Raw genomic sequence first — 19,175 nt, forward strand, 5'->3', positions numbered from 1 at the left:
AATGTTATTGCTACTATGAATGATTTTTAATATGAAACTTGGGTAGGAAAACTGGTTGAAAAGTTGGCATTACATGTACTAAAATATATGTGTTTTTATATTCTGCACCTTCCATAAGAATCTTTAAAAAAACAAAAAACAAATGAAGCAATTTTGTTTTCATAGGTTATATCTTAAAAAAACAGCAACATAAACCAAAATAATTTTTTCACAAATTTTATTAACTGAAATGCATAATAAATAAATCTTAACTATATACAAGATTAAAACAAAGACACACAAATCAAGGGTTCATTATTCTAATTCTTAACATCATAATAAAACAAAAATCATTCAAATGAGAATATATTTTTTTCCAAGTACAAGCAATAATTTGTAAAATAACATATTACAGGAAGTGAGTATTTAGATGAATAAAATGAGTATATATTGATTGAGCAATTCACATTTTATACTTGCCTTATTAGGCAGACAGGTAAAGAAAAAGTCTTTCTCCAAATATGCTACGGAAATTTAAACTGTTCAAAACATATGTTTAAACAGTCTATTAAACATTCATTCTATGTAAGTGATAATTTTTAATCTGAATATACCTATTTTAGTTGATGTTTACACTTTCTATTGTAAAAGGTAGTTTTTGGATTGTCAGAATTTAATTCTAGTCTATTTATCAATGAAAAAATACTATATAGATAAAAAAAAAATCATATAGTTCTGTTTACATCAAATATAAATAAAAAGTATTAAAAAAAAACACCACACAATATATCTTTGTCTACAATATAAAAGGTTTAAGAATCTTTAAGGCTTAATTAGATGTTCAAATATATTTATTAGAAACGTTTCTTATGAATGTTTATAATACTGATACACAAATTTAATTAACAAAACGAAACATATTTATTCACAAATAGTTTGTTTATTTTTATACTGTTTCTAGTAAGTAACTGCTTCAGTTGCTTAGGACAGATTTCCATGTGTCATCTCCAAAATAATCCTACAATGAACAAAATAATGCAATTTATTATAGATTTCAGAGTGTTGCACATGATTTTCACTAGCATAAACATGTAGAGGAAACACAATTGTTAAAGTAGTAAATAAAATAATAATATTCAACACAATAGGCTTCAAAAATACAAAATCAGCAGTTGGTTTATTAGAGAATAAAAGTATTTTTTAATGACTACAGTATTTCAACAATCAAAGTAGTTCAGTGGTTGTCTTTGATTCATGTTTCATTTTTTGTTGTTTATAAATTAGACCATTAGTTTGCTCAATTGAATTGTTTCACATTGGAACATCATATAGCCGACCATAATGTATGGATTTTCAAATTGTTGAAGGCCATTGGTTGCCAATAATTGCTTACATCCACTTCATTTGAACTTTGGTGTGTAGTTGGCTAATTTTTCTTTAAATAATAGATCTGATTTGGATTTGAATGTTATTTTTTTGGATGATGGGGTTTTCTGGTATTATATTACATCTGTGGTAAAAAAAAAATAAAGTATATATAATTTATTCATAATAAAACTAAATTTGACTGCAATTAATTAGTCAGACTTAAATAAAACAAGAGGCTTTCAAGAGCCTGAATCGCTCACCTGAATTTTTTTGGTTTAATCTCTAATCAATGATTATTTTGGCTTTTCAATTTATTAAAATGTTCTTTGAATCGTCCTATTTTCTTCAAAAGCAAAAAAATCATTTTCTCCTATGTTCTATTTTAGCCAAAGGAGCTATGTTTCTTGACATACAAGGAAATGAAATACAAAATTTATACTAGATACTCTGAAACTCTGAAACTCATTGAGCCTAAGTTTGGCTGAAATTGATACAGCAGTTTCAAAGGAGAAGATTTTTTAAAGTAAGTCAACATGATGAACAAATTGTGAAAGAAGTCTTTAAAGGGCAATAACTCCTTAAGAGGTCAATTGACAATTTTGGTCAAATTGACTTATTTGTAGATCTTACTTTGCTTAACATTTTTGCCATTAACAGTTTATCTGTATCTATAATAATATTCAAGATAATGACCAAAAACTGCAAAATTTCCTTAAAATTACCAATTAAGTGGCAGCAACCCAACAATGGGTTGTTTGATTCATCTGAAAATTTCAGGGCTGATAGATATTGACCTAATGAACATTTTTACCCCTTGTCAGATTTGCTCTAAATGCTTTCGTTTTTGAGATATAAGCCAAAAACTGCATTTGACACCTATGTTCTATTTTAAGTAACGGTGGCCATGTTATTTGACGGATCAAAAATCGAAGCACACACTTTGTGCAGGATAATCTAAGGAACAATCATGCTAAGTTTCATCCAAATCCATTCAGTAGTTTCAGAGGAGAAGATTTTTTAAAGTTAGCAAATATGATGAACAAATTGTGAAAAATTGTCATTAAAGGACAATAACCCCTTAAAGGGTCAATTGACAATTTTGGTCATATTAACTTATTTGTAGATCTTACTTTGCTGATCATTTTTGGTGTTTACAGTTTATCTTTATCTATAATAATATTCAAGATAATGACCAAAAACTGCAAAATTTCCATAAAATTACCAATTAAGTGGCAGCAACCCAACAATGGCTCGTTTGATTCATCTGAAAATTTCAGGGCTGATAGATCTTGAACTAATGAACATTTTTATCCCATGTCAGATTTGCTCTAAATGCTTTCGTTTTTGAGATATAAGCCAAAAACTGCATTTGACCTCTATCTTCTATTTTAAGTAACGGCGGCCAAGGTTTTTAGACGGATCAAAAATCGAAGCAAACACTTTGTGAAGGATACTCTAAGGAACAATCATGCTAAGTTTCATTCAAATCCATTCAGTAGTTTCAGAGGAGAAGATGTTTGAAAAATTGTTAACGACGACAGACGACGACGACGACGACGTCGACGCAACGACGACGGACGCCAAGTGATGAGAAAAGCTCACATGGCCTTTTAGGCCAGGTGAGCTAAAAATTAAAAAAAAAATTGTATAAGTACAGCTATTAAAAAATCCTTTATAGAGGGGTTTAAAAAGCCCTTTTCCACAAAATCTGACCCTTACAATTCTAATTTCATTTCAAGTCATTAGCTTGTTGAAAGTGGTTTTGAACCCAACAAACCCAATTTTATTAATATTTGTGCCACCGACCCTTATACAAATAACTATGGAATAGTCCTCAGGCATAAAAGATGATTGTATGATTGTTATTGTTAAAGCCACTTGCATGACCCTTTGCTATATCATGGCAGACAGCTTTTATAGGTGGAAGAAGATGGAATACCAGAAGAGAAACTACTGCCCTTTGGCAGAATTATTGATATACAACATTTGTGTTAAAGTACATGTAGGTAAATTCAAGAGTTATGTCTACCTTAAAGTCTTTATCAAACTGGTTTTGAATCTTTGTGGGATGTTTCCATGTGCTCCACCAATTTGGTAAATACTGAAAAATAGAAACAAAATGTAAAAACTCTTTGTAAGGCAAAACCATTTAATACTTGTATTGGACCAATGATTTATTTTTAGACTATGATGATGATGCTTGATGGCTGTTTAATGTTAAGTGGCAAATAAATGCATATTCAGAATGAGAACATGTTATAAATGTGTAACAAATGTTAACACCACTTTGCACTTGGCTGACACGGTTAGCTGAGTTTTTAACATGCTAGTTCACAAATTGCATACATGGTTATTATGGACTAGAATATACTAGTATTTGATAAACAGGAGGTTAGGGTTTGACTAATCTTTAACTGCATTACACAGAAAAGCATAAGCAGACAGAGGTAATGCAGTGTGATCCCCCTTACACATGAAACACTAAAATAACAGAAGCTTGGCCATTCCAATATGAACTATATTCACATCTAAAATAATGTCTTAGTCTTTTTATCTAAATAACTTCTTATTAATTTAAATTAAATTTGAAACATTTGAATAACATGCAAATATGATTTTGGCCATTCCAATATGATCTGTACTTACATCTGAAACACTTGTATAGCATGTTCTACAGACAGATTTGGCCATTCCAGTATGATCAGCCACACATTGACAGACTTGACAATCATCTGGTACTGCCGTCTCACTTATACGTTTACTAACAGTGTTCAGGAACCACTTCCTGTTACGGATCTTAGGGCTAGTCAATCCTTCAGAGTGAAACACTGCACCATTTGTCTTCATGGACAATGAAACACAAGAATCTTCTGGTTTCTGGATATCATTTGAAGTAGTATCTTTCATTGGCTTCATCATATATTTATTTGCACTATCAAAACCTAAAACAATCATTCATATACAAAAACCGTAAATAATCTGAATAAAATAGCATTTTTAAAATAAGCCGGTTATTTGTTTTTTTAAATATAATGTAATTATAAAAGTAATTATTTTTATCCACTAAATTTTTCAAATTTCAAAATAGTCATGCCTGTTGGTGACCTTCTGCTGTTGTTTTTTCTGTGGTCGGGTTGTTGTCTCTTTGACACATTCCCCATTTCCATTTTCAATTTTATGCTTGCTATCCTTGGTGTTTAGCCATACATTTCATTTTAAAAATACAAAAAAAAGTTCTGATTTGAGGTTTCCAACATGAATATCAACAGTATTGAAAACACATGTACAGTGAACCCAATAGTAAATCTTTAAAATAAATCAGTTTTAAATACTTGTTTTCCTTTCAAAATTCAATACTTTGCAACAATTGCTAAAAAAAACCAGGAAAATGTCAATGTAATATATGCCGACAAAAATTCCACTATAACTTTTTAACTATAACAAATTGACTTACCCATTATAACATCTTTTGGACTGCTGTTTCCTTGTAGTCTTATGTCCTCATCTCTGATTATATGTAGAGTTATACCTCTATTTAACAGGACATCTTTTAGATAGTTGTAATTAACATTTTCGGAAGCAGAACATTCCCCACAGTGGAGAAGGACAATGGTCTTGGAGACCCCTGTTCTGAATGGCATGTCAGCTGCAGTCATGATAGCTTCCATTGGGTCAGTGAAATGATAGCTGAATTTCAATGTCTCTTTTCCTTTGGCGAAATTGTTTGATTCACTGAAAATGCTACCTTCGAAAGTATGAGTTGATGAAGCTGACTTGCGGCCAAAAGCTGATCTTGGTGTACCACCAAATCCAATCAAACCATATCTGTTTTCCTTAATATCTGTTTAAAATAATAATAAAATACATGAATATTATAACTTTATGTACTGAACAAATAAGTTACATTTCAAGGGTTTCTTCTATAGATTGTTACACTGTAAATATAGATTGTGTTGAAAAGTGACTTGGCAGAAAGAAGTTGTATTTGTTTTAGTTATGTTTCAAACATGTGAAGTAGTTAAGCCTAAGAATGCATATTGACATGTTTCTTCTGGTCTTAAGAAAGGTGTGTGAAATAAAATATCTAGTTTTTAAAAATTTCGAAATTGCAAGACTCAGTCTCTTATACAAGATATACCAGAATGTCGATGTTGATTCAGCTTAAATATACAAAATATTTTTTCTCTGTAGAAGTTTAAAGATTTTAGTCATCTATTGAGTCCAGATTATCTGATTCTAAATAACAACTATTAAGGTCGTACATGTACAACATTCTGTTTTCCCTATGTAAAATCTTATATTAATAAAATGTTGTCAATCTTTACAATAATGCCTAGTTATGGATATTTATTCTTTTCCTATGCAATACCTCATGCACTACAACAAAATATAACAAACAGGCAAAATCTTTAAACTACAATCCTTGAAAAACTGTGACACAGAAAAATTATTGTTGATTTCAACAGAACAAGGTCAGTTGTGCAATTAAAAAAACTACATCCATTTGAATAATAATTGAGAGATTATAAAATACTTACCATTCCTTGCAAAAGCTTGTTCAAGCTTGTCAACCAAGTCACCAAGATGTTTGGCAGGGTTAGAATTACAGCTGACTTGTTCTACAACCATGACAACGTCTGCTGACTTCTGTACATGGTAGTCATCACTGGATGGGGAAAGTTTAATGGATTCTCCACCTTCATACATCTCTTTGTTTGGAGCATGACAAGTTACTATTGAATAAAAAGTAATAAATCTTTGTCTGATGAATCAGAATACAATTAATTTGATTATATCTCTTTTAGATTTGTATTAAAAGAAATAATTCATGCAACTTATAAAAGCCGTAGATTTGTTGGAATTTTCACATGGCCTGGGCCATAATGACAAATCTATGGCGTCACTAAATATTGATTTATCGAGAAATTTATCACACATTACAAAATGAAAGATGAACATCATATTAGAATCTGTGTTTTCACAATCAAAACCTGATAATCTTCAACATAATGTTAGGAAGTAAAAATTCATTTGTACAGCATACATATGTACATGTCTTTATAATATTTCATCTCATTCTGCTTTTCCATTGACAAATTAAGCTCTTGATTATTTGTTTACTTATTTAAAGATATCAGTAATCATTGTTTTTCCTTTCAGTAATTGTAAGTATCTTACTGCAAGTTTTAGGCTCCCACAACATGACATTGTTCTGACGACACAGTTTGACATAAGCAGACACTGCATTACAACCATCTCCCTTAGATGACTGCATCTCGGCCATGCATACTTTCATAAAATAGTCTGGTTCAACCTGAAAGTATAACCAATATATTCATTCTGTTTAACAGTAAACTTAAATAGAACATTTTCTTCACTTTAATTCAAATGCAAAAATTAAAAAAAAAATATCTATGCTTCTATGACATCTTTATATTTTGCATTATAACATGACATTTGTTAAAATAACTAAAAAGCTTGCAATTCTATTTGACAATAAATCATGCTCTATTCTTATTCTAACCTAAGTAGCATTTGTAATAGTGAAAAGTAAAAGACAAGCGTCATAAAAGAATAGGAAGTAATTAAAATCCATTTTAAAAGGTATACTTACAACTCTGAAGCATGGTCTGAGAGTGGAATCAGATTCTACAAACAAGTTTGAGCATTTCCTGAAACCCTTTTGTCCTTCTTCAATTTTGACCTCTGATATAATGCTGGCTGGATTCCTGCATCTGTTTCCAACTTCCCATGTTTGAGCCATAACATTAACATCCTTTGTGACCTGTCCATCTCTGTCAATCATGTCATCATATTGTTCGTTGTCATAGCTACCTAACATGCCACCCACTTTTCCAAAATACCATCCACTTAGGACAAAAGCAATGTGTTGGTTGGCAAGATTACCACTGATGATAAGTCCATGTCCAGTGTTCACTTGTATAAGATTTCCATCTCTTATTACACTCAATTTGTGATGTTTTATGGGTAATTCTGTTGGTCTGTTGTCAAGTTTAACCTGCAAAAAAAGGTTTGAAATGATGTTAACAATGAATGTCTGATTATTGTGTCCATTTTTCTTTGCAAATAACCCTGAAAATTGGTATATTTTGCATTTTCCACATTTATATATAATCTGATGTATGATAGATATAATCCTATTTATAATTATTTACAATTTGAGAATTTATCTTTTTTAATATTTATGCTGACTTACAGAGAAATCTGGAGCAATTTCTACCGACTTTCCTTCAGCCAAAACTAACAAAGACTTCATTCCTGGTCTTCTTCTACCATCATAATTCATTATCACTGTAAACTGGTTGTCCACCATGTCTTTGGCCAGAATGTAACTACATTTTCCACCAAAGTCAACCTGTCTCTGGTCAAAAGTAATGAAATGTTGGTCTCCTGCTACCAAGGCAAAGGCTGAAATATAAATTAATCAGTAATTTAGAGGAAGACAGATTAAATTGTTCTAGATGGAAAAACTTTATGTATTTCATAGCATCAAAAAAAGTATCTAGGAATTTAAATAAAGACAATTCATTGAAAATTGAAAATTCTAAAAAAAAAAATTCAACTACAATTACTTTTTATGTAATGTTTATCCAAATTTAAGTTTACATCTGAGAAAAAATTCAATTGTTTAGTTATACATATTTTATACATCTGATTCTATAATCTGAGCAGATATGATTTATCGGTAAAAGGAAAACCACTCCTTGAAAATACAATCTCATGAATTTTTATTTAATATAGTAAAAAATATGAATCTTACTGTCAAAAGGAGGCACCCAGTCTCTTGGATTCATTGAAGGTTTATATTTGTAGTAAAAGTCCCAGAAACTGAAGTCAAACATTTTTGGCAAATCTAATTTGTCTATTTTCTTAACAACTCTATCAAATCTTCCGACATATTTGTGGAAGTTGAACTTAGGTAGGCTTTCTAATGTGTCAGCTGGAGTTGGCAGATAAATTTCAAATTCAACATTTCCATTCTCAGGATCAAATGCAATGATTCTATTCCTATCCCAGTGGAGGAATTTGAGATTAGCAATATCCTCTTTGATGTATGTCTGGAATTCGTTGTACAGTTCAATCAGGTATCCCTTTATAGTTCTCTCAATGTTCCACTGTTTGTATGCCCATGTTATCTGAAATCAATTGATAGATATGACTAAATAGAGATGCTATGTATACACAGAGAAAGCCACCAATCAAAACAGAGAAAAAAACATGAACTAGATAATTGCATCCAAAAAAATGCTCTTTTCAGTGAACAAATGCATAAATGAGTATCGTACTATCATAAATGATGACATTCTGTTCATTACCCTAATGATCTGCATTCTTCTACAAAACAGTTTAAAGGGTAATGTTGGTTCTCTAATTTGTTGATACTGCAAAATTAGCAAAAAATAATATTCTTTTATAGCATAGCAATAGCTGTACAGGCAAAAATTCACAGAAAGGCAACTTTAAGTGACAAGAAATTTGATTGGTAATCAAAGAAGTATATTAAAACTCCCTTTAGCATGCTAAAATGTTGAACAATTTTCTACCTTTTTCTGTAACTGATCAGCTAATTCTTTCAATTCCTTGACCTTCTCGTCTTGCATGATGGGTTCAAGTTGATTCATCACTGCATTCTTTGTTGTTTCGACTACCTCATTGTAAGCTTTGGAAAGGTCTACCTGGGAAAGTTTGTATTTGATTGCCTTATTGATCTTGTTAATGTAGTACTGCCAGTCAATTTCAGGCAGGTTAGCAGAGTCTGGCAGGTTCTTCAAGATGTCATCAACATATGACATCAATTCTTTAATTTCAGCCTTCTCTAAGACATTGTCAAGAACACCTTTAGGAAAATATAAGAATTTTAATACTAGAAAAAAACAAGACCCAAATATCTGAGACATGAGGCTTCCAGTCTCTGATGAGGCTTGAAGGAGATGCATTTCTTCATCTAATGATAAAATATGAATGAAATTAATGTGAGAAATTTTCCTTACTAATATTATTTTTTTACAATTTTGCTGTACGATAATTTAGTTAGAAATAGAAATATAAGTTCTTTGTCATTTTTATTGCGTTTAAAATAAGAAGGAAAAAAGCATAAATTTATTTTTATTTGTTAAAACATTCATTTCATTTTTTCACTTTTCTTTAAGTAAATATTCAATTCATACCTGCCACTTCCTTTGTGATTCTATCAGTCAGTGTCTTTACGTCTTTTCTCAATGATTCTACAGTTGATCTCATTTTCTGTGTCACAGTATTCATTTCTATCTTTAAGAAGTCAACCATTTCTTGTTTGAATGACTAAACAAAATATGATGGATTATTGAAATGAATATAAGATAGATTTTACTGTTTCAACAACCAATAATGAAGTACCAGATCTACTTTCAGTCCCAAAATTACATATAAATAAGACAAAAATATCTGAAATTTCTTCTGCACTATTTGTGTTTGCAAGAAATATATATTATTTACCTAAATAATTGCCATGCATAAATTTGAGTTTTTTTGTTACAATGGTGATCTTTAGAAAACGTGGAACACATCTGTTATAAAATAGTGCATATTGGTTTTTGGTTTTTTTTCATTTTGGAAAAGGTGTTGAAGCAAGATGTTTTAAAGCCCTGTCAAATTTGTTCAAAACTTATCAAAGCAATTTTAGATATTCCTATTTGTTGTTGAAGACTGTACACTGATCTCTACAAGGACATATTCTATGTTCACACATTATTAAGTTACTGCAACTTCATAATCAAGTTCAACTATGTAAAAATAAATCTTTTTTTTTATTTGTGGAAAATACCGCTTAATAGTTTTAAACCCTTAATATCCATTACTAGTTTATATATTTACCTGCATTCCTGAAGCTACGTTGTCAACAAATTCTTTATATTTAGCATCAAATGGATAAGTCTTCAAATCTTTAAATTCTTCCAATTTTTTTCTCAAATCGTTAACTGCATCCTTCATTTCTGTCACGGTCTTTCTATACATTTCCCTGCAAAAATAATTAGAAATTGCTTTAACCATAGTTTTATCAACATAAAATCTCAAAAACGAATCTGAAAAATATAAGCAGAATTTGATTTTGCCTATAATTGCTTTCACCCACTTCACTTGAACTTTGGTGGAATGTTGTATCATTGGCATTCAAACCACATCTCCTTATTCTTATACAAACATGGGTTGCTGAGATTAAACTTAAATCTAAACCCCAATCCTTCACTATTGGCAAAAAAAGTCTACATATTGGAGTTCAGATGATAGAACCTTACAGAAAGATAAATTTTCCATTAAATTGACAAAAGAAATAAAACTCTGATATTTAATGATAACATATGGTTTTTTTTAAGATAAATATGCACGTGTTTAAATAAAGTATATACAATCAATATCTAGCATACTTACATCATAACAGAAGTTTTCTGTCTAATACCATCAGTAACATCCTTAACATACATATCATTGGCTTTGTACATCTCGTCCATTTGATCTTTGACCTTTCTCAGTTCTTTCTGGACAACACGTAGTGATTTTGTCATGCTATTGATATATGGTGTAACTTCTGTGTCCAGTTCAGCAGAGATTGCATCAAATTTGGCAGAAACCTCCTTTTCCATATCATTGGCAGTTGCAATAAACTCTGTATTGGCTGATTTTCCATAATGTTCAATTGTATCAACACCAAATTGCTTTTCAAGAAAAAATAAACTATATTTACTAGGGAATTTTATTATTTTTATTTTTTTTATGGTAATGGTATCAACAATGCAATCCAATCAAAATATTAAGTGATATTTTAAAACAAGGCAAACGATAGAGATACTCAAATGTCAGATAGAATAGACTTATAAATAATAAGTAAAATAAAATGTTCAAAAATTCCAATTAAAGTTGTATTTCAGTATATAAATTTGAAACCATATCTTATAACTTTACATGTGTTTCAATATCAAACAGAAGTTTTTAAGATAGAACTAACCATCAGTTCTTTGAATAGACTTGGTCTCCATGTAAGTTTAGAGTGAAGAATTCTTGATGTTCTCAAATTTACTTTGATGACACTATCTGTTATCTGTGGTTTATCCCCAGTTCTGTAAATCTGGGCCTCAAAGTTGGTTTTACTTGGATACTTGGCAGCAACATGGAGCATGTTGTTCGGGTTTGCTGTAAAATATCAGTTTTTGTCAAATACATCTATCTTAGGTGGAAAAAAATGGCTGTATTTTCTTAATTTAATAGTTAACAAGCTTAAATGATATGAAAATGGACACTTAAAAAAGAAACACTATATCTAACTCAGTACAATGTTTTTTGGAAAACTGAATTGAACGAGAATTGATACACAAAATAATAGATTCTAGTGAAACTTGAAAATATTTATCCTATTAACAATCTAAAAACAGGAGAAGTAGTATGAGACTATTATCCACAAAGGAACAAATGACATCAGATATTCGATATAAACAACCATAGTTCAATGTATGGCCTTAAAAGAGAAGAATTTTTCTTATTTGTTTTGTAAGGTTGCTGTGTCATTTACTATATTCCTAATCTTCTCTTTTCAATAGACATGTTGTTTTCTTGTAGTTTCGAATAATCGATCACCAGATTTTTGAAAAATTCCTTCAAATATAGTTTTTGTTTACCTCTATCATATTTCATCTGCAATTCCATGGCCTTTTTGTTTGAATCAATGACAATATCAGCTTCTACAATATCCTCCAGAGCATGTAAACCTCTGATATTGACAGTCACTGGATTATCTCCCTTTATTTGTCCAACAATTCCAATAGCCTTCTTTGGACCAACAGTCTGAAATTTACAATTAGGTTTTAACTATTACTGTATTTTTCTTTTTTGATAACGTTCTTTTATAAATATTTTTTCTCATAATTCTACCATATAATTTTCTTTCTAAAGAAATCACTGATTTGCCTGTATAATGTTAACCCTTCATCAGTTTCCTTTTAAACAAACAAAGCAGCATATACTTTTAATCAGAATCTGGAAATATAACCATGTAAACTATTTATTGGCTAAGTTAAATAATTATTTCATTGTTTTTATAATACTTCATTGTTGGTTGCTTAAAGTCCAGTGGCAAATATTTCATGCATGTTCAGGACAACTTCTGGTATTTCAACCATGGTTGATATGGAAGTAAAAGTTTTCATTCCCTATAACAGTATATAGTAAATATTTGTTCTTAAATATTTATAGCGTTCAATTCTATATTTAGTGACAGATCCAGGATTTTTAAATTGATGAAAAAAATCAACCTCAACTAACAATGAAGACATGTCATTAACGCACAGCATTATCATATTTTGTACCTAAAGTGAGTATGATGAAATAAAACTGTATGTATACTTACCAGTAAGATCAGTTTCTTGTTCAGTTTGTCAATTTCAGCCATGAGAAGAAGATTCTTTTTCTGAAGTTCGGCAGTTTGATACTTTATCACCATACCAACTGAGTCTTTGTCATCTGATGTTCCTAGATGTGTTGTGATGGATGTGTCAACTTTAGTGAATGCTTGTGCAACACCAAATGTGTAACTGTGGTTGGATGAACCAGCTTCGGAAATATCTTCAAGTTTGCTGGTAAATACAATGGTTTTTGATGGGTCACTGCTGTATGAAAATTCTGTTCTAGCTTCATGTAGAACATTTCCTTCATTTTCAGTAAGCTGTCTTCTGAATGTAAGTTCCTGAAAAAAAACATTCACATGTGTTAAAATTTTCTAAGACAAGTAGGTTTCCTTTGGTTTAATATAAACAACATTACAACTATAAACATTAATGTTGACACTATATATAATTGGTAAGAGTGACAATGTTACTTTTCTTTTTGAAGATTAATACTGTGGTATATTCCTTAAATATATAATACTTCATGAATTTGCAATTGTCTGTTTACAAGTCTTTAGAAAATATGTAAATCTAGCATTAGTGAAGATATTTTATGTAAGGACTTCAGGCCCTAGCATAAAGGACATATAGATTATGGGGAGCAACTGTTTTTTTTCAAGTTAGAGCTAATCCAAACTTTTAAAGTGTAACAATAAAATGTAATCTTGAACATACCTTTCCAAGTACTGGTAAGAACAGCTGTACTTTTCCACTGTATCCATTACTGTCTGGTGTCATCTCTGTATTGACTGTAACTTTCTTAGTTCTGTCACTATCAGCATCCCATAGAACTGTACCATCAATAGACTGTGTTGCCAGCACTTTATTGACAGACCCAGAAGCCTCAACAGACCTAAGAGGTGTAATTACTCTGACTGAACCCTCAATCATGTCCAAACCTGGTCTCTGGTCTTGCCATTTTGTTTCAATACCAGCAACCTGGTTTTTATCTTCATCCCAGTTAACAGTAAGTTTGGCAGTTTTCTCAAGTTCACCTTTAAAAGCTCCCTCTAGGCTGACAGTACGTGTTGGATGAGTTGCCTTGATTTTAAAGTCATTCATGTTTTCAAGTTTACTTTCAATTTTGATGTTGCTGTTGATGTCCATCTTGTCCCAGTTTGCAAACATATTGACAGAATATGGTTCTCCAATCTGAACATTGTAGTTGAATTCTATTGGTTTGGGCTCTTCCATGTTAAAATCATAAATGAATGATTTTCCATCAATAATTTCAAATGTTCCCTGAGTGTCAAAATATTTTACTCCATTATGACTAAAGAGAACTGCTTTTCTTCCGGTACTAACTGCTTCGTCAAGATTACGTTTAGTTTTCATGGATGCTGAATATTCTGCATTGATAGTTTTAACTTTTTCAAAAGGAGTTATCATGTCAAATTTACATCCCAGTTCAGCATTATCAGTATCTAATTGGAATTTACCATCAAAATCAATTGTGATCTTTCTAAGATTATCAAGTTTTATTTCTGTAAGTGATTCTCCCTTTATTCCATTCTTTATCTTGTTGCTTGTGGAAAATCCTACATTTTCAATATTTGGTATCTTACTGGTGAAGTCTACTATTATATCCAATGCTTCTCTATCTTTGAAAGTTCCAGATGTGCTCAACTCCATTTCATCATTAAATGGTGGACGTATGGTGATTTTGTTATGGAAATTCTGTGGGGCACCAGTATGTGTCAGAGTAAGATGAAGTCTCTCTGCTCCTTCCAATGTACTCTCAAACTGAACATCACCAGAAATGTCTGTGTAGTCATCATTGATGTTCATTTTAGATATTAGTTTCAGTTCTTCAGTTGTTGGAGTATAGAAAGTAAGAGTATTGACAAAGTTCTTTGGTTCACCATTATGAATCATTGCTATCTTAAAGTCTTTAATCATCCCAAAATCAACATGGAAACCATCTTTAATAATGGTCTCAAAATTGCTAGTAAATTGATATTCTGCTTCGATTTCATTTCCTCTTTTGTATAGTCTAATAGCATTAGTTATTTGCCTCATGTTAGGGGGACTTATTACAATTCTTTGCTTGAATTCAGTAGTTTTTCGCAGTTGTTCAATTGAAAATTCAACATTCTTGGCACCTTCAATATCGCTAGTGAAAGTAACCTTTCCTATCAGTTCATCTGGAAGATTCTTAGATAGCCTAACATTGAACTGAACTGGTACTCTTTTTGGTAATTTTACAACAACTTCACATGCCAAGTTATCTATGGTTCCAGTGTGTTTTAAAGTCCCTTCAACCATTTCAGCTCCTTCTATTCCACTAGTAAACTTAAATGACCCATCAATGTTAGACAAAATTATAGCATTCAACCTTGCTTCCAACTTGATAGGAACCATGTTTGCTTTATTAAGTGTAAGGCTGCTTTCAAAATCTTCCAAGTTGCCTTTATGCACCAGTTTACCTACAATATTCTCTAGGCCCTTAAAACCACTGGTTAGTTTAATATCTGCTTCAAACATTGTGATTCCCATAAAGGTAATGTCTGATTCTATTACCACTGGTTTGTAGGTGAAAGGTTGAATTGTAATTGTGTTCTTAGCAGTACGATCACTACTGACATGATAAACTTCCATCTCAAAATGTTCGTAATCTACATATTTTGTTTTGACTGACATTTTTCCTGAGTATTTACCAGTAATGTCAGCAGTATTAAGTTCAGATTTCAAGACATTGTCATTATATTGTGTCTCTGTAATAAGTTTACCGTCTTTTCTGAATGATTTCAATCCAGTAACAATTGATATTGGTTTCAAAGTGTCTTGAATTTCGAATTTGGCATCAATGTCATCAATCTTATTAGATCCTTTGAATGCAATTTTGATTACATCATCTATATTTGCATAGGAGGTTTTAACTTTACCCATACATGTGAAATCTGCTAGCTGTCCCTTATGTTCAAACACTAAGTTCAAATCCTGTGTTTTACCACCAATAACTGTCTTCAAAGACAAATCAAGGTCAAGGTCATAGTTTTTCAGCTTGTATGTTGTTTCCACTTTCATTGAATTATCCGTACCAACAGATCCCTGTATTATAGTAGTAAATCCTCTTTTTCGATTGTCATATGAAACCTTCATAATAATGTCCTCCGACAAAGGATTCTGAATAACAAGGTCAGTTGCAGCATCTTTACCTTCCAAACTATGTTTTAAAACAACAACATATTTACTGCCACTTTCATAACCAGCTTCTCCATTGAAAGTAAACTTCTTCAATGTTCCATCTTTATTAAATGATAACATAACATCTTCTGCTACCTTCCATGGACTTCTAAATGTAAAACTGCCAGTTGTCTGTTGATAATTGTGTGTAAAAACTACATCTGATTCAACTTTTATATCATTGAAAACTGTTTCACCACGAGTTTTAAAGTTTGCACTGGTTCCTTCATGGCTATACTCGATTTTGGCAATCTTTATAGTTTCAAATGGAGAAGTTAGCATTAATTTACCTTTGATGTCACCCACAATATCAAACAGTGCTTCAAGTTCTACTTTCTTTCCATTGGTTTCATAATCAAAAGTTGTATGGAAATCTTTCAGGGTAGTTCCTTTGTGTCCAACTGATAGTTTGACTGTTTCATACCCTCTGACTGGCATTTTGACCTCCACGATTCCAAATATTTTTGGTCTTGTTCCTAATGTTGTTTCAATGATAATGTTTTGAGTACGTTTGTATTTGAGTTGGACACGTCTATGGAAGCCTTCTAATTTATCCTGTACATATTCTTTTTGACGATACTTTGCAATGATATCATCATTAAATGGTGTTCTTATAGAAATAAAGCCATCAAAGTCATCAATGTCTGTAATTGATTTCTCCCATTTATATGTTGATGTAAGTTCTATTTTTTGAGTTGGTAAATATTCTAAAAGTAGTTTGGAGTTTCTCTTTCCCAAAACCATCTCACTCTCCACCTCGGCAGACATGAACGGTATTGTCTGGAATGGAGTATCCAATCTAAATGTTCCTTTTGTCTTAGTATTATACTGCCATGTGGTGACAGCCATTATTTGACCAACAACAGGTACAATTTCAAAATCAACTTTATTCTCCCAATGGCTAGGCTGTGTTATAAACTTGAAATAAGCACCTGTGCTCATCTTTTGAAACTGAGGGAATGGTGTAGTAATTTCTAGTCTGACAAGTTTTTCAAGGCCAGTATTGTAACGGACTGCAGCACTTACTTTTCTCATGGGTGCAAACTCCAATTCAGCTTCAGCAATCCAGTCCAAACGATCCATTTTGTGTGTTGCTGTTAAGACAACTCTTCGAGCTTGTTGGAAAGGTGTTGTTAGTTCTAATTTACTGTCGAGGGTACCAATATTAGTATAATGAATTGAACCATCTAAAACTATGTTCTTTAAAGGTTCCCATTGTATTTTCAACAATCCTGTCATTGGTAGGTGAGCATGTCTTGTGTTACAATCAATGACAAAATCCCTCATGTATTTGCTGCTCATTCTTACATCAAAATCAGTACTTCCAATCTGCCTGGCAAAGTTGAGAGTAACAGTTCCTATGTTTTCACGATTTGCAATTATTTTTCCTTTTGTTTTTATATATCCTGTTTTATCCTCATGTTCAAGACCAACAATCAAATGGCTCAATTCAGCTGAAGGTATTCTCATTTCTAAGTTTGCAGTATATTTTCGGTTTGGAAAGTCTTCTATATTTGCTGTAGCTTTGGCATGGAATTCTTGTCCTTTACTCCATTTTGTATCAATTATTGTTTCCAAATCTTTATCTTTATTTAGGTGAGACCAATTTATTTTAAGGCTATCTCTTGGTGAAATAATGTCAAAAGTTCCTTTGTTCTCTATGCTCCATCCATCCATAACATGATTCATGTTCAGTACATACTCATATTTGGTACCATCAATTACATAAATTGCCTTAGACAAGAACTTCTCTAAATTATCAGAATGGGTCCAGTTTAGAGTTATTACCTTATAACCATCAAAGGAGGTCAAAACACCAATATTTCTGTTGAGTTTTCTTGTAATACCTCTATACATGGAATCACCATTGGTTTCTACTTCAAAGAACTGATCAGTTCCCCAAGTGACTTTCATAATTCCCTGTTGTTTTATCAAGTCATCTGATATGGTACTCTGGAGTTTTAAGGTAGGATTACCGACTTGTTGCAATGGTGTTTTTAAGCTAAGTTTCATGTCAATATCTAGTTTATCAATTGGTTTTGATTCATATTGGAATGCAGCAGTTTGACCTTTGTTCCATGTAAGAGTTGCACCGTATTCCATTTTTTGTTTATTTTCCTCATGGTTAGCACCAATTTCAAATTCCTGCATTTGTTTCCATGGTGTTGTTAATGCTAATGATCCCTCAATGTGACGGCGATATTTTCTGATATCTTTTTCAAATTTGACAGCAACTGATACAGCATCATCCTTGTTCCAACCTACTGATACTGATGTGTCTAATTTATCCTTTGAGTAATGATTAATTCTGGCGGACAATTCGCGACCTGGGAACATGATTCTTGATGAAACTGTGAAATCCTCAACAGTATTGTTACGGAGGAATCCTTCTACAACTACTCTATTAAGATCCTGTTTGTCCCTTGCATCCCAGTTAACATCAATTTTTCCAGAATATTCATCTTTTTTCAAACCGCCTTCAGTATCAATTGTGATTTGACGAGATGGGTATGCTATCTTCCCTTGTCCTGTCACAAAGCTGTCCCCATCAAAGGTACCCTGTCCTGATACTACATAAAAGTCCTTGTCAACTTTCACCTTCAGTGTGCCTTCAGGTTTCCTTATGTTCATTAGAGCAGATCCTGACAGTGTTACTGGAGGTTGTTGGTCAATGTTCAGAGATGTATCAATTTCCCGTCTCTCATCATTAGGGAAAGAGTAAGCTGCACTAAATGTTGATGTATGACCTTCTTGATGCTGTATGCTCATTTTGGTATTGTATTCTTTCTCCTTTTCAACTGCTGACCCTGACAACTGGATATGACGTCCAGTGAATTTGAGAGCCACATCACCACTATATTTGAAATATTTCTTACTCTGATCCATCAAACTAAGGGAAACATCAGCTGCCTTTTTGTTGTCATATCGAAGATGAAGGTTAGATTTTACTTCAGTTTTGGAGTATTTATGTGTTCCACTGATGTATGAATCAAGTTTCTATAAAATAAAATTTCCACAAAAAATCATGAAAAATTTCCACAACAGGCATTTTACATTTTGATAGCAATATCAATATTAGCCTTGCCTAGATGACACTATTTGACTGTGATGTCATTTCAAAATAAGCAAAACAGGCTTCTTCCATTAACATGAGACACAATTAAAAAAGAGCACAAGCATTGCCAAAAATGTTGGGTTTTTTTGCAT

At 31.8% G+C, this 19,175-nt stretch overlaps 1 protein-coding gene across 1 annotated transcript in view; it reads right to left on the bottom strand.

Moving 5' to 3' along the window:
• Window positions 1–200: 200 nt before the first annotated feature.
• The window catches only part of LOC134725089 (uncharacterized), a 38,347-nt gene continuing 19,372 nt past the window's right edge, over window positions 201–19,175 (bottom strand). Inside the window, exons 21-37 of the mRNA XM_063588618.1 lie at window positions 13,458–18,965; window positions 12,746–13,081; window positions 12,018–12,183; window positions 11,351–11,535; window positions 10,777–11,060; window positions 10,222–10,366; window positions 9,537–9,669; window positions 8,913–9,205; window positions 8,129–8,504; window positions 7,565–7,776; window positions 6,962–7,366; window positions 6,526–6,661; window positions 5,886–6,080; window positions 4,802–5,188; window positions 3,994–4,289; window positions 3,377–3,448; window positions 201–997 (exon numbers count right to left, since the gene is read on the bottom strand). Of these exons, the coding sequence (XP_063444688.1) occupies window positions 953–997; window positions 3,377–3,448; window positions 3,994–4,289; window positions 4,802–5,188; window positions 5,886–6,080; window positions 6,526–6,661; window positions 6,962–7,366; window positions 7,565–7,776; window positions 8,129–8,504; window positions 8,913–9,205; window positions 9,537–9,669; window positions 10,222–10,366; window positions 10,777–11,060; window positions 11,351–11,535; window positions 12,018–12,183; window positions 12,746–13,081; window positions 13,458–18,965 (9,174 nt within the window). The 3' untranslated portion in view covers window positions 201–952. The remainder of the gene's footprint in view (window positions 998–3,376; window positions 3,449–3,993; window positions 4,290–4,801; window positions 5,189–5,885; window positions 6,081–6,525; window positions 6,662–6,961; window positions 7,367–7,564; window positions 7,777–8,128; window positions 8,505–8,912; window positions 9,206–9,536; window positions 9,670–10,221; window positions 10,367–10,776; window positions 11,061–11,350; window positions 11,536–12,017; window positions 12,184–12,745; window positions 13,082–13,457; window positions 18,966–19,175) is intronic.

Source organism: Mytilus trossulus, chromosome 1 (assembly GCF_036588685.1).
Source record: "Mytilus trossulus isolate FHL-02 chromosome 1, PNRI_Mtr1.1.1.hap1, whole genome shotgun sequence".
NCBI lineage: Eukaryota > Metazoa > Mollusca > Bivalvia > Mytilida > Mytilidae > Mytilus > Mytilus trossulus.